This window comes from Malaclemys terrapin, chromosome 13, assembly GCF_027887155.1.
Source record: "Malaclemys terrapin pileata isolate rMalTer1 chromosome 13, rMalTer1.hap1, whole genome shotgun sequence".
NCBI classification, from domain to species: domain Eukaryota; kingdom Metazoa; phylum Chordata; order Testudines; family Emydidae; genus Malaclemys; species Malaclemys terrapin.
The window spans coordinates 28,900,264-28,916,638 of NC_071517.1; the positions used below are offsets into that span (position 1 = coordinate 28,900,264).

At 49.0% G+C, this 16,375-nt stretch overlaps 1 protein-coding gene across 6 annotated transcripts in view; it reads left to right on the forward strand.

Annotated features, from left to right (window-relative positions):
- Positions 1–8,525, forward strand: part of LOC128848308 (zinc finger protein 34-like) — a 66,039-nt gene extending 57,514 nt beyond the window's left edge. For all 6 annotated transcript variants that reach the window (XM_054048237.1, XM_054048241.1, XM_054048238.1 and 3 more), the window contains one exon: positions 2,936–8,525. In XM_054048237.1, coding sequence (XP_053904212.1) covers positions 2,936–3,960 — 1,025 coding nt within the window. In that variant the 3' untranslated portion in view covers positions 3,961–8,525. The remainder of the gene's footprint in view (positions 1–2,935) is intronic.
- Positions 8,526–16,375: the final 7,850 nt, after the last annotated feature.

Sequence of the window (16,375 nt, forward strand, 5' to 3'; positions counted from 1 at the left end):
CATTGAAACTGTTCAATGAAACTGTTCATTGAAACTGTTCAAAGAGCCATTCAAGTGGTAATGAAACCATTTAACAGGCATTTGCCAACCCCCAGATATATACAGTCAGTTTCTGAATTTACTGACAAAAACAGTTGTACATGACTGTAATATTTACTCAGAACATGTTAGTCTACAGGGCCTTAGTTTAAAATTTGCTTTACAAATATTTCATTAGTGTGTTGCTGAAGATTATAAAATCACATCTCTAAAAAAATCCTTGCATAGATTTTTAGATGCACAATCTGAGTATTCATCTTTAGCCTTAAATGCCTGTATCTTCAGACATATAGTTTTTTAAATAAATCATTCAAAAGACCACCCTTATCTAAAATACACGTTTTAATTTTAGGTTTCAGAGTGGTAGCTGTGTTAGTCTGTATCAGCAAAAAGAACGAGGAGTATTTGTGGCACCTTAGAGACTAACAAATTTATTTGGGCATAAAGCTTATGCCCAAATAAATTTGTTAGTCTCTAAGGTGCCACAAGTACTCCTCATTATTTTAATTTTAATTACTATAGTGAAAAAAATTTGCTTCCAAAGTCTTCCTGTCCTTTCTGTCCATCCCTTTCTCCCTTCACCCCCCTGTTGAAGAGAGCACTTAAAGGGACAACACCCCTTTCCTTCCAGGTAGCTGGACAAACAAGTTTCCCTTTCTTTACTTCTGACTATTTGATTAACTAGTTTTAAGAGAACCCTCCAGCAAAATCAGAACCTTAGTAAAATATAAAATCCTTTGTTATGCCTAAAATCTTTGGAAACATATTTTTTAAAGTTGGTGAAATTTCATAAACATGTCTATTGTTATGAAGATCACACAAAGTAAATTAGTGTTCCCTTTTTCTAAAAGCAATGAACATTGTTATGGACACACTAAACGTCTGTGACTGATTAATTTAAAATAACGTCTTTGTTTCAGAGAGTTAAACATGTAGTAATCTGGAATGATTACTTTATGAAGGCTTAAGAGTACATTTAAAATATAAAATGGGCTTAGAAATACTGATTAAGAAAATGTGAAACAGAAGAGCTGCATCAGTATTCCGTAATATTTAATGTTGTATTCAGCAGGACAGCTGACTTGCTCTTACTACAAAGTTTTTGCAAATAAATCTCTGACAAATTTAAGGGAATATCAAAAAACCTGTGACTGACATGTTTTATTCCTAAATTTTGTGCTTTTAATTAGGTACCTACTGCATGTCGAGTCTTCACCATCTGGCTTGCAGTGGAAAACATGTTCCATTTTCTTTAGAAAGAAATTGCAGAAGAGTGTTTTTTTCAAATGTCATTTGCTTCATTTGGGTTCAGGGATTTGGCTGGAAGGGGATGAGCAGGGAGGGGGAGGGAAGAGAGGAGGGAGACAGTGGGGAGAGGGTGGGGCCTGGGGTAGAGCAGGGGTGAAATATGGGTGGGGCCACATGCAGAAGAGGTGGGCTGGGGAGCTAGCTTCTCTAAGTGGCAGCTTCACCCACTGCCCATGACAGCAGGTAAGAGTGGGTTGGCTCCTGCACACCCAATGCACGCTGCAGTCTCCTTAGGAAGGGACCATATTCACAAAACCAAATGCACCAGCGCCGTGCATTCTGCGTGAAGGAGAGGGTATGGGGGTCTCTGTGGGGAACTGTGACTCTCCGCTGCTGTGAGGTAGGCCGGGCAGCTCGATATCCTTTGCTGACTCATCCCTACCCCCTCTCCCGGGCTATGAGCTTGGGCTGCCATTGGGCATAGGGGCACCAGTTTAATAATACTGCATAGGGCCCCATAAATCCTAAGGCTGGACCTGTCCCAGGGAATGCCTTGCTGCTAAATGATGAACTAGCACTCGGCTGAGCCCTCAAGGGTTAACATATTGTTGTTAATGTAGCCTCACACTCTACAAGGCAGCACGAATGGAGGGAGGAGACACAATAGATGCATGGCAGTGGCTACAAACATTCCCTGTGGAACTGAAGATGATGATGAACCCACGCTATCCCACTGGAGCACACCACTCCCTCCACTTTCCAAAGTGCTGGGGGAGGCACATGTGTGTGTGAGATAGAGACACACACTGTGTGTATGTGTGTGTGTGTGTGTGTGTGTGAGAGAGAGAGAGATGCGTATTGCCTCTTTAAGTATGCTGACCCCACTCTAAGTATATTGCCTTTTTAAGTAGATCAGCAAGTTGAGATAGCAGTTGCTGCCAGCAAGCTCCCTCCATCCTGAGCCCTGTCTCATGCCCCCCGCTCTGTGGAGATGGGATACAGGAGAGGGGGGCAGGGGGAGGGGGACACCCTGACATCAGCACCCCTCTTCCTGCCCACCCCCTGCACAGGAAGCAGGAGGCTCCTGGGAGCAGCTCCAAGGCAGAGGGCAGAAGCAGCACACAACAGTGTGGGGAGGTACACCTGAACTGCCCGGCAATTGATAGCCTGCTGGGTGGCTGCTGCATAGGGAACTTAGGGGAGTTGATGGGGGGCTGTCGGCCCACCTTGGTTCCAAGCCCCCACCAGCTAGCTCCAATGGGCTGCTCTTCCTGCAAGCAGTGGACAAAGCAGGCATCTGCCAAACAATGTTATAAGGAAGCATCACGCAACTTTAAACAACCATGTTCTCTAATAGATCAGCGACGTAACAATGAAACAACATTAACCAAGATAACGTTAAGTGAGGAGTTCCTGTATAACAATAGTGAGTTGTTGTGCATGAGATGGCCAGGCCAATTGAAACTTACTGCTAGAGGAAGCCCCTGGCCTTCTAGCATTGGGTTGCTCTTAGGATCACAGAGGGTTAATAGGATTCAGCTGCTGATATTTTAATCGCCCTAGCACTTATTTGGTTTTGATCCCCTTTCCTGTTCCCTTCCCCCCAGCACTGAGACTGACTCCTGTCTGGATTCTCTCTCTATTTCAGAAGGTGAGGGGATGATGAGTGAGAATGAGGAGGAGAATCCTCAGCAGGAAGATCCTGAGCAAGTGGATCTACATGGGATGGTATCCGGAAGAGCTGAAAAGGACATTTCCCAGAATCCTGAGGAGCCAGACATCTGTGAGAGCCAGCACAGGCCAGAGAGGCAGCAGGAAAACCACTCAGAGGAGAGATGGGCTAAATTGACTCTCAGAAGCAGACGGGTCAAGAAAATCAAAGAAACTGTTGAACAGAGAAACCCCACTATAGAGAGACCCTACACTTGTGGGGATTGTGGGAAAAGCTTCACTTGGAAATCAGTCCTTATTATTCACCAGAGAATCCACACAGGAGAGAGACCCTATAAGTGTCTGCACTGTGGGAAAAGCTTCAGACAGAGTTCAGCCCTTATTACACATCATACAATCCACACAGGAGAGAAGCCCTATAATTGCCCTGACTGTGGGAAAAGCTTCAACTGCAGCTCAACCCTTATTCAACATCATAGAATTCACACGGGAGAGAAACCCTACAAATGCAGTGACTGCGGGAAAAGATTCAGTGTGAGCTCTCACCTTCTGTCACATCAGAGAACCCACACAGGAGAGAGACCCTATGAATGCTCCAAGTGCAGGAGGAGTTTCAGTCAAAGTTCACAGCTTCTATCACATCAAAGAACCCACACGGGAGAGAGACCCTATGAGTGCCCTGTGTGTGGGAAAAACTTCAGTAGGAGCTCAACTCTTATTACTCACCAGAGAATCCACACAGGAGAGAAACCCTACAAATGCAATGAGTGTGGGAAAAACTTCAGTGTGAGCTCACACCTGCTATCACATCAGAGAACCCACACGGGAGAGAGACCCTATGAATGCCTCCAGTGTGGGAAAAGCTTCAGTCAGAGCTCACACCTTATTAGACATCTGAGAATCCACACAGGAGAGAAACCCTATAATTGCCCCAACTGCGGGAAACGCTTCAGTCACAGCTCATCCCTTACTAAACATCAGAGAATCCACACAGGAAAGTAATGATATAACTACCCCAACTGTGGGAAAAGCTTCAGAGTTCAGATTTCACTAATCACCAGAGAATCAACATGGGGGGAGACACTGCAAATGCAGTGAATGTGAGAAAAGATTCAGTCAAAGCTCACAGCTCCTATCTCATCAGAAGAGAGACCCTATGAATGCTCCTAGTGCAGGAAAAGCTTCAGAGAGGTCAAACCTTATTATTCACCAAAGAATCTCATGGGGGAGAAACTCTTTCAATGTCCCGAGTGGGGGAAAAGTTTCAGAACGACTCAGCCCTTACTACACAATAGAGAATCCACGGTGGAGAGAGACCCTACAAGTGTATGGACTGTAGTAAAAGCTTCAGTCAGAGCTCAGCCCTTATTATACATCATACAATCCACACAGGAGAGAAGCCCTATATCTTCTCTGACTGAAGGAAAATCTTCAGTTGAAGCTCAACTCTTAGTCAACAGCAGGGAATCTACATAGGAGAGAAACCCTACAAATGCAGGGAGTGTGGGAAAAGCTTCAGTGTGAGCTCACATCTTCTATCACATCAGAGAACCCACAGGGAAGAGAGACCCTATAAGTGACCCAACTGTGGGAAATGCTTCTGGCAGAGCCTAAACCTCATAAGAAATTCCACAAAGGACACACATCATAGAAGTGCCCTTGTTAGGGATGACCTTTTCCAATTCCCATGAATTTCAGACTAGGCTGGAATAGCCATGTAATGAGGATATGCAATGGGTAGTTATTAAAACAGAAAATGAAATCACTTTATTGGGACAGAGTTGTACAGAGCAAGAGGCTAGAATGGGATTAGATTGTAACTTCTTGAGAAGTTCTGAACACTGATCATGCTCCATTCAGGTGTTACACATCTAGAACAATCTTTATGTTATATACTATGACTTCTCATTTATTCTTGATAGTGTTTTAGGCCCAAATCCACCATTGTGACACTCAGATAATTATAATGCCTAACTTTTAGGTTGTTCACAGGAACAACACTGGGATCCACAAAGCCCAAGTTAGATATCCAGGCTCCCTATACAATGAAGGGGAAGAGAATTAATCTTAGAATGTGATTCACAAAAGCCTTTGCATTAGGTGGGGAGCTGCCTAAGCTAATCGGTAGGAGATGCCAATGAGAAGGGTATGTTCTAAGCCCTGCCCATCTCATGGAGATAGGCACCTATCTCTGTTTCTGATTCATGAACTGGGGAAGTTAGACACTCCTCTGCTGATGGCATCCAAACCAGTTGGTGTGTTCAGACAAAACAGCTGTGGTGGGAAAGGAGGATCTCACTCATAACTTTTAGCCCCATCATTAGGGCACTTGCCCAGGATGTGGGAGACCTCCCCGACTTCAAGTCCCACCTCCATCTGATGAAACAAAGGGATTTGAGTGGTATCTGTCACCTCTCATGTGAGTGCCCTGGCCACGAAACTATGGATTAGTCTGATACAGAGATCCTTCAGTTTCTCCTTATGAAACAGTTCCACTGGATATAAATACTAAAAGAGTCCTTTGGCTAGAGAGAGAGAGAGTTGGAATGACTCTGCAGCATTGTGATTAGGCAACCACCCCATAAGGTAGGTGATTGAGTCCAGTTCCTTTCCTCCATTGACTCTTTAAGTTTCCTTGAAGACAGAATCCTAAGTCCCACCATGAAGGAGACTTCACACTGAACAACAGAAGGCAGGGTGAGAAATTCCACCTAGTAAAAAGTGCAGAAGGATTTAGGAAATCCATGCTTGTTGCTAAAATTCCATAGGGAATTTATGCACTTTGAATGAAGTCAGAATTTGTTCTTTCAGAGCATAATTATTGTTTCCTTAGAACACTGAACCCATTGGAGTTCAGATCTATTCCATAAATCCAGACTCTTGGGACAGTAGGAACTCTTAGTTAGGCTTATATGACTTTGGTATTTTCCAACAACTTCCACCCAACTATGAAAAATATTGTAGTGTTTCAGTGAAATCACTGCCTCCATCAATGGGAGAGTTTCTCCTGATGGCATAGGTACTCCATCTCTTGGAGAGGCAGTAGCTAGGTCAATGGGAGATTTTGCCCTTTGACCTTGCACTTTTTACACCGGGGGGTCAGATCAGTTTAAATGTGCAGCTGAGAGAGGAGGGATTTTTCAGACCAGTGAGTAATGTAGTCAGACCAACCTAATTTCCTAATGTAGCTCAAGCCTTAGATCTCTCTCCCTTACAACATTACACTCTATGTGGGAGTGAGAAAAGCTATCTTCTAACTTCAACATCTTTAGTCAATATTTATGTTCTAAATTTTAGAATACTTTTATTCTAATTTTAATTGTGTGATGTGTTTTTAACTACAAGAGTTATCAAATGTGATAATACCTTATATTCCACACTAGCCTCATTTCACCCTTGGGGTGGTAACTTAACTAGTTTATCTTTGTCTATTTTAAATACCAAAAGTAGGTTACTTTGTGATAGTTCTCTTTCTACACTTGAACAGTGTTTACTCATTGGTATACAGAATTATGTAGCTCTCTCTCTTTTCTGCCAATTACTTCAATCACCAGGATCTTCCTGTCTGTTAACTCTAAGAATACTCTCTCAGCCTGCTTGATTAGCTGTCATTTGAATACCATGGTTAATCAAACTGCTTTCTGAATTTTCACACTTGTAAAATTGCCTATTAGCTCCACTAAATCAAAACTAATCCTCTCTGCTCTGCACTGTTGTATAATAATCACATTGGGTGATTCTTGTACCTCCACTTTTGTATGTCATTGTAGTAATTTCCAGCTAGACATGTTTATCTAAACTCTGCTGAATTTCGAGCTGTAGTAATCAGATGACTCTGATTTTGCCTTAAAAATCTTGCTTAGCCTCAAAATACTACCTTTTTGAGACAGAAGTAAAAGTAGCAGCAATGGTTTTGCTAGTTTTTGTTACATTGACAATACTTTCAGTTATATTCTCCTACCCAGCCTATCTAGTTTTATTCAGTGTTAGTTTAAAAGTTTGAATATCAAGTTGAAGTATAATTGTTGTAATTTATTTGCTTTACTGAGTTTATACTTGGTTATTTGTCCTGCTTTGAGCAGCAGGTTGGACTAGATGACCTCCTGAGGTCCCTTCCAACCCTGGTATTCTATGATTCTATGTTCTGATACTATTGCTTTAAGTTTAGCTTTTAAATTATGTTAATAATTTTTAGTTACTAGTTATTCTTAATTAGGGCAAACAACCTCTTGATGTGGTTTATGAATATTTAATGGAATCCCATTCTGATTATTTCTCATAGCTGTTTCAATTTTATATTCAGTTTTATAACACTAGTCCATTCATAGAATCATAAAAAAAGTAGGACTGGAAGGCACCTGAAGAAGTCATCAAGTACAGCCTCCTGCACTGAGACAGGACCAAGTAAACCTAGATCATACCTGATAAGAATTTGCATAACCTGTTCTTAAAAACCTCCAGCAATGATTAGGACCTATGGATTACAGTGGACAAGAAGCTGGATATGAGTCAACAGTGTGCCCTTGTTGCCAAGAAGGCTAACGGCATTTTGGGCTGTAAAAGTAGGGGCATTGCCAGCAGATCAAGGGATGTGATCATTCCCCTCTATTCGGCATTGGTGAGGCCTCATCTGGAGTACTGTGTCCAGTTTTGGGCCCCACACTACAAGAAGGATGTGGAAAAATTGGAAAGAGTCCAGCAAAGGGCAACAAAAATTATTAGGGGACTGGAACACATGACTTATGAGGAGAGGCTGGGGGAAGTGGGATTGTTTAATCTGCAGAAGAGAAGAATGAGGGGGGATTTGATAGCTGCGTTCAACTACCTGAAAGGGGATTCCAAAGAGGATGGATCTAGACTGTTCTCAGTGGTACCAGATGACAGAACAAGGAGTAATGGTCTCAAGTTGCAGTGGGGGAGGTTTAGGTTGGATATTAGGAAAACTTTTTCACTAGGAGGGTGGTGAAGCACTGGAATGGGTTACCTAGGGAGGTGGTGGAATCTCCTTCCTTAGAGGTTTTTAAGGTCAGGCTTGACAAAGTCCTGGCTGGGATGATTTAGTTGGGAATTGCTCCTGCTTTGAGCAGGGGATTGGACTAGATGACCTCCTGAGGTCCCTTCCAACCCTGATATTCTATGATTCTATTCCACCACCTCCCTTGGAAAGCCTATTTCAGAGCTCAACTACCTTTATATTTAGAAAGTTTTTCCTAATATCTAACCTAAATCTCCCTTGCTGCAGGTTAAGAACATTAGTTCCTGGTTTTCCTGAGCTAGTTAGATGAGAAGCAATTAATTCATAATTCCATCTAATTAATTGTGCCATTATCTTCATATAAGTAAGAGTTTGAAAAAGGAAAGGTAGCTAATAGCTCAGGGCACTGGCCACTCTGTGAGCCACATGACTTTTTCTATTGCTTTTTCTCTTTCTGTATCTTCTGCTACAATAAACATGCCTGTCCTGTAACATGTTAAATTTTTTCAACCATCACAGTGCCATCATCTTTACTGAAGATGGAGGGAGGGCTGCAGGGGTCTGGGAGAAAGGGTGAGCAATAAGCATAATGGGAAAACAGGTTGAGGGTATGGCATGTTTGGCCACTAGTTGAGGGGTTTGATAGTTCAGGGAAATAAATCCTTTAGAGTTTAAAGTCTCTGGCATGGGTGCCATTTTTTTACCACTCAAGATGGGAGGGTGAGGGGAGGAGACAGAGCAGTCAGAGAGAGAGAGAGAGTCATAACTCTCATCTGTCCAGCCAGTACCTGGAACAAAGTTGTTTAAATCCAGCTATATAGTTGTATTGAAATACAGTACATAACACTTTCTAGTAGAGCTCCCCTCCACAACAGTCTCAGGCATAGGCACTGACTCCGTGGGTGCTCCAGGGCTGAAGCACCCATGGGGAAAAATTGGTGGGTGCTCTGCACCCACCAGTCCCCCGTCCCAGCTTACCTCCTCCTCCTCTCCGCCTCTGCCTCCTCCCCTGAGCGCGCCGTGTCCCTGCTTCTCCCCCTAGCTCCCAGTGCTTGCCGCTGCAAAACAGCTGTTTTGTAGCAGCAAGCACTGGGGTCGGGAGAGTGGGAACATGGTGCGCTCAGAGGAGGAGGTGGGGAAGAGGCAGGGCCAGGGTGGAGATTTGGGGAAGGGGCTGGAATAGGGGCAGGGAGGGGCAGAGTTGGTGTGGAGACTTTGGAAAAGGGGTTGGAATGGGGGCAGAGCAAAGGCAGGAGGGGGTGGAGCAGGGGTGGAGTCAGGGTGGGGGCAGGAGGTCAAGCACCCACTGGTACCAGGAAAAGTTGGTGCCTATGGTCTCAGGATGGGTCTCCTGGATTCTGGGGGCTCTCCAGCCCCTGGATCTCTGGCTCAGGCATGCCAAAGATGCACTGGCTCTTTAAGAAAATCTTCTCCTAGTCAGAATCTGGGGTCACCTAATTTTCTTGTGGGGTTGACTCCAAAGTGCCCAGAGTCCCATGCTGGCATTCAGTGGTGGCCTCATTTCAAAAGTCCAGCCTAGATCCTCATAGTAGGGCAGGCATTGGGAGCATTGCTGGAGGTCCTGTTTGCATCCCTTGTGTTTTTGTAGTTCTGACAGAGCATCTTTGCTTTGGTGCAGCACTGGGCCATCTCCCAGGAGTGACCCTTCTCCTGCTTGTGCTCTGCCAGTTGCTTATAGTTCTTCTTCGAGTGCTTGCTCATATCCATTCCATTAGGTGTGCGCGCGCCGCGTGCACGATCGTCGGAAGATTTTTACCCTAGCAACACCGGCGGGTCGGCTGTGGAGCCCCCTAGAGTGGCGCCTTCATGGCGCTGAATATATACCCCAGCCGACCCGGCGCCCCCTCAGTTCCTTCTTACCGCCCCTGACGGTCGTTGGAACTGTGGAGCGCGGCATAGCTGTCCTCCACTCTCCCTAGCTTACTTAGTCATTCAAAGTTATAGTTATAGTTGTAGTTCTAGTGTTTATAGTTAAATAGTTTTAAAGTTGTTATAGTTGTTATTGTAGTTCAGGGGGTTAAGGGGGTCGTCTCCCCCTTTCTCCCCCGGCCGCGGGCCCGGGCTCATGCCCAACGCTCCCGGCTTCAAGCAGTGCGCCTCCTGCGCTAAGCCTATGCCAACGAGCGACCCGCACGACTCCTGTTTGAAGTGCCTGGGAGAGTCCCACCAAACAGACAAATGCAAGATCTGTAAGGCCTTCAAACCAAGAACCAAGAAGGAGCGGGACTTTCGGCTCAGGCAACTCCTAATGGAGGCGGCACTTAGCCCGGACACTCCTTCCACGGGCCAGACTCCGACGCCTAGCACTTCGGTGCGCAGTGCCCCGGCGGCACCGGCTATGACGACCACGCGAGTGGCGTCAGACAAGCCTCCCCGGCACCGGACCTCGTCGGCACCGCAAACACAGCAAGTGCCGCGGCGCCGGTCATTATCCCCAGGGCATAAAAAAGCCCATAAGACGGGGACGTCCGTGCCGAAGACGCCGGCTCCCCCAGTGCCGGGGGTAGAGCCGCGTCCGCCGGTGGAGCAACGGAAACAGGCGCCTCCAGCACCGTCGACTCCGGCGCCGAGGCCGTCGAGTCCGGTACAAATAGCGTCTCCACCGAGGCCGGCGGTGATACAGTGTCTCCCGTCGACTCCAGAGACCTTTGCGGCGGCGAGAGACTTGATAGCTCTCACGGAGCCGGCACCGCCTCAACCACCGGCACCGACTGTACCGTTGACTCGCCCGGTACAGTCAAGAGGGAAACCTGCCTTGATGCGCCCTCCATCACAAGGGCTGGAACCTCGGCGCCGATCCAGGTCCTGAAGCAGGTCCCCACGCCGCTCGCAGTCCCGGCACCGAATATCGTCTCGGCACCGGTCGTACTCGCGGCCAAGATCTTCGTCGCGGCACCGGTCTACGTCTCGGCACCGCTATGATCGTCGGCACCGATCAACGTCGAGACGTAGTTCTCGGCACCGCCACGCTCGACGCTCGACGTCGAGAGGCTGCTCCCGGCACCGGGCATACTGTAGGTCCTCGTCGAGGTCCAGATCTGACTCCCGGCACCGACGAGGTCATCGGCACCGGTCGCGGTCCCGGCACCGATCGCCGGCACTGCACAGAGATAGATCATCTCCGGACCGGCACCGTGCGGCACCGCAGACCACGGGGATCGTTTCATCTTTCGCGGCACCGCCATGGCCGTCAAGATCGGCGTCTCGCTCCTCGGAGGACCTGTCGAGATCGGCATACCCCCCTCAGGGGCAGGCCGAGGAACGAGACTTGGGCCATTGGCAGGAGAGGGCAGAGGACCACTCTCATGGACCATCTCACTGGTCGTTTTGGACCCCGTGGGCGTATCACCAGGAGCAAGGGGCTTCATTACCATCGACCTCTCGCTCGGGTCACTCAGTCAGAAGGGCCCCAGAATCCACAATCTCTCGGCCTCCGCCTGGAGGCATGGAGGCTTCTGTGTCCACACCACCCGACACCGTGGACCCAAGTGCAGGTGACGCTCCGACCCAAGACCAGGGGGACCGGGACCCCCCCTTGGATCCACTACCACCGGAGGCGTCCTCCTCCTCCTCTCCGGATGAGGCAGTGGCGGGCACTTCATGCACGGGTCCCCCTCCGATAGATCTTCGGGCTCACCAGGATCTCCTGCGCAGGATGGCCCGTAATATGGACCTGCAGACGGAGGAGATAGTGGAGGTGCACGACCCGATCGTGAATATCCTTGGATCGGATGCCCCATCGAGGGTGGCGTTACCCTTGATCCGCACGATCCAAACGAACGCGGATACGATATGGCAGACTCCTGCCTCCATTCCACCTACAGCGAGAGGGGTGGAAAGGAAATACTTTGTCCCATCTAAGGACTATGGGTACTTGTACACACACCCCCAACCGTGTTCACTGGTGGTGGAATCAGTGAATGCACGAGAGCGCCACGGCCAGCAGGCTGCAGCGCCAAAATCAAAAGAGGCTAAGCGGCTTGATCTGTTTGGCCGTAAGGTTTACTCAGCCGGAGGGCTACAACTTAGAGCGGCGAATCAACAGGCGCTACTGAGCCGCTACAATTTCAACTCCTGGAACTCTATGGGGAAGTTTAAGGAGTTGATTCCCCAAGAGTCCAGGGAAGAGTTTGGAGCCATGGTTGAGGAGGGTAAGAAGGTGGCTCGGACCTCCTTACAGGCCTCCCTGGACATAGCGGACTCGGCCGCAAGGACCCTGGCCGCAGGTATCGCTATGCGCAGGACCTCCTGGCTCCAAGTTTCGGGTTTGCCCCCTGAATTACAGCAGACCCTACAGGATTTGCCCTTTGAAGGACAGGGGCTGTTCTCGGAGAAGACGGACTCTCGATTGCAGAGCCTCAAAGACTCCAGGACAATCATGCGCTCCTTGGGGATGCATGTTGCGGGTCCCCAGCGCAGACCATTTAGGCCGCAGCCTCAACGTTTTTACCCCCCTCCACCTCGTCAGAGACAGGACCCTGCCAGAAGGCGAGGGCGAGGTGGTAGGAGAAGATGGGCTGGCCCTCAACCCGGTCAGAACCAAGGGCCACCAAGACCACCTTCAGGTCCTAGACAGAACTTTTGAAGGTGCGGTCGAGGACGGCGCCCCAGTCATCCCCCAGGATCCAGCTCCCTCCTTTCGGGATCGCCTCTCCCACTTCCACCGTGCTTGGTCCCTTATAACTTCGGACCGTTGGGTCCTCCGCACGGTGGAGAGGGGATACGCTATCCAGTTTTCTTCTATCCCCCCCTCCCACCCCCTTTCCCCGTCCCTCTTCAGGGACCCTTCTCACGAGCAACTTCTTATACAGGAGGTTTCTACGCTCCTGGCCATGGGGGCCATAGAGGAGGTTCCGATAGACTTAAGGGGCAGGGGATTTTATTCCCGTTACTTCCTGATCCCCAAGTCCAAAGGAGGTCTGCGGCCCATCTTGGACTTGCGCGGACTCAACAAATTCGTAGTAAAGTTGAAGTTCCGCATGGTCTCTTTGGGGGCCATTATCCCTTCCCTCGATCCTGGAGACTGGTTCGCCGCCCTCGACATGAAAGACGCATACTTTCACATCTCAATTTACCCACCTCACAGACGCTTCCTGCGATTCGTGGTAAACACAGTGCACTACCAATTTACAGTCCTTCCCTTCGGCCTATCCTCGGCCCCAAGGGTGTTCACGAAATGTATGGCTGTCGTGGCAGCGTACCTTCGTCGGCAAGGGATACAGGTGTTCCCGTACCTAGACGACTGGCTGGTGCGCGGTCGCACCAAGGAGCAAGTTCACGCTCACGTCCACAGAATAGTGCACACATTCAACAAGTTGGGCATCCTACTCAACAAGGACAAATCCACTCTAGAACCTACCCAGAGAATAGAATTCATCGGCGCAGTTCTAGACTCCAGACGTGCACAAGCCATCCTGCCAGACAACCGATTTGGCACCATCACGAACCTCATTCAAGGGCTCAAGGCCTTCCCAACTACCACGGTGAGGTCGTGCCTTACCCTGCTGGGTCACATGGCTTCCTGCACGTACGTAACCAGGCATGCCAGACTTCGACTTCGCCCGCTTCAAACCTGGGTGTCATCAATATACCGTCCACATCGGGACAGCCTGAACATGGTGGTCACGGTCCCGGACTCGGTCCTGGCCTCCCTCACCTGGTGGCTAGATCACACTGTAGTCTGCGAGGGGATGCCATTTCACGCCCCACAACCCTCCCTGCACCTGGTCACAGACGCGTCATCTCTGGGGTGGGGCGCCCATCTCAACGAACACCATACCCAGGGCCTGTGGACTGCATCCCAGTTAGCCCTACACATCAATGTTCGGGAACTGATGGCGGTACGCCTGGCGTGCCAGGCATTCCTCAATCTCCTACGTGGCCGCTGTGTGTTAGTTCTCATCGACAACACCACGGCCATGTTCTACATCAACAAGCAAGGAGGAGCACGTTCGTCAATTCTATGCCAAGAGGCCATTCGCCTGTGGGACTTCTGCATCGCCCACTCAATCCATCTCACGGCATCGTTCCTCCCTGGAGTCCAGAACACTCTAGCGGACCGACTCAGCAGGTCCTTCCAAACGCACGAGTGGTCTATCCGTCCGGACATTATACATTCCATCTTCCAGAGGTGGGGGTTTCCCCAGATAGACCTGTTTGCATCTCGAGACAACAGGAAGTGCCACGTGTTCTGCTCCCTACAAGGTCGAGCTCCGGGCTCCCTCTCGGACGCCTTTCTGCTTCCCTGGAAAGACCACCTGTTTTATGCCTTCCCTCCGTTTCCTCTGGTCCACAAGGTACTGCTCAAACTGCGCAGAGACCAGGCACAGGTAATTCTGATCGCTCCTGCATGGCCAAGACAACATTGGTACACCACACTGTTGGAGCTCTCGGTTCAGACACCGATCCCGCTTCCGTTGGATCCGGATCTCATCTCTCAGGACCACGGCCGGTTGCGTCACCCCGACCTCCAATCACTCCACCTCACGGCGTGGCTGCTCCATGGTTCACCCAGGCAGAGCAGCAATGCTCGCACTCTGTCCAACAGATTCTGCTGAGCAGTAGGAAGCCCTCAACACACACCACGTACCTGGCCAAGTGGAAGCGGTTCTCCTGTTGGTGCGAACAACGAGCCATGTCCCCGTTGCAGGCACCCATTCCTCTCATTTTGGAATATCTCCTCTCCCTAAAACAGCAGGGGTTGGCGATATCTTCAATTAGAGTTCACCTGGCCGCTATATCGGCCTTTCACCCAGGGGAACTCGCGTCCTCGGTATTCTCTAACCCGATGGTCGTTAGATTCCTCAAGGGCTTAGACCGGATGTACCCACAACAACGTCAGCCCGTTCAGACGTGGGACCTCAACCTGGTTCTCTCCAAGCTCACAGGTCCTCCATTCAAGCCACTGGCCACCTGTTCTCTTTTGTACCTATCCTGGAAGACAGCCTTCCTTGTAGCCATCACCTCAGCAAGGCGCATTTCTGAACTCAGGGCGCTTACATCCGAGCCCCCTTATACAGTTTTCCATAAGGATAAAGTGCAGCTTCGTCCACATCCTGCCTTTCTCCCTAAGGTGGTTTCTCCTTTTCATATCAACCAGGACATCTTTCTCCCGGTCTTTCATCCCAAACCACATGCCACTCGCCAGGATCAACGTTTGCATTCCCTGGACGTACGAAGGGCCCTGGCCTTCTATATTGACCGCACAAAGCACTTTAGAAAGACGACGCAACTCTTTGTTGCAGTGGCCGACCGAATGAAAGGCTCACCGGTCTCCTCACAACGCCTATCCTCCTGGATTACGTCTTGCATCCGGACTTGCTATGACCTGGCAGGTGTCTCAGCACCGCACCTCACCGCTCACTCCACGAGGGCCCAGGCTTCCTCGACGGCTTTCCTGGCACAAGTTCCGATTCAGGACATTTGTAGAGCAGTGGTTTGGTCATCAGTCCACACATTTACAGCTCACTATGCACTAGTGCAGCAGTCCAGAGACGATGCTGCTTTCGGATCAGCGGTTTTGCACACAGCAATGTCTCACTCCGACCCCACCACCTAAGTTGGGCTTGGGAGTCACCTAATGGAATGGATATGAGCAAGCACTCGAAGAAGAAAAGACGGTTACTCACCGTTGTAACTGTTGTTCTTCGAGATGTGTTGCTCATATCCATTCCAAACCCGCCCCCCGTCCCCACTGTCGGAGTAGCCGGCAAGAAGGAACTGAGGGGGCGCCGGGTCGGCTGGGGTATATATTCAGCGCCATGAAGGCGCCACTCTAGGGGGCTCCACAGCCGACCCGCCGGTGTTGCTAGGGTAAAAATCTTCCGACGATCGTGCACGCGGCGCGCGCACACCTAATGGAATGGATATGAGCAACACATCTCGAAGAACAACAGTTACAACGGTGAGTAACCGTCTTATCCTAGAACTGGGTCTGCTCATCTCCGTAGAGAGCAAGGCAGTGAATGACCACCAGATGGGATCAAACAGAAACATGGTGCATATCTGCTGTAATGGGCATGGGACTCCAGTTGTGTCAGCTTCCGATGAGTGGGACTCCAGTTGTGTCAGCTTCCCATGAGTAGAACTGAGAAAGAGCAAGCATTTAAATGGGGTGATGGCAGCTGGTCATGATGGCCCTAGGGCAGTGAGGTAAATACACAGACTAATCTGGACATGCAGCAATGCAGCATGGGATAACAGTGGGATGACTACCAGAAGTGGTATAGTTAATCTAAAATAGGAACCGTTTATTAGTAGAGCTCATTGCAGAACAGAATAATGCCACTTCCAAAGAGGATTAATTAAAATTGGATAAAACCTTAGGTGAATTGAAAAAATAACTTTTGTTTGTGAATGGAAGGAAGTTGATGCCAAAAAACATAAATTTATACCTGGAAACTGTCTCTAAAGTCCAGGTGT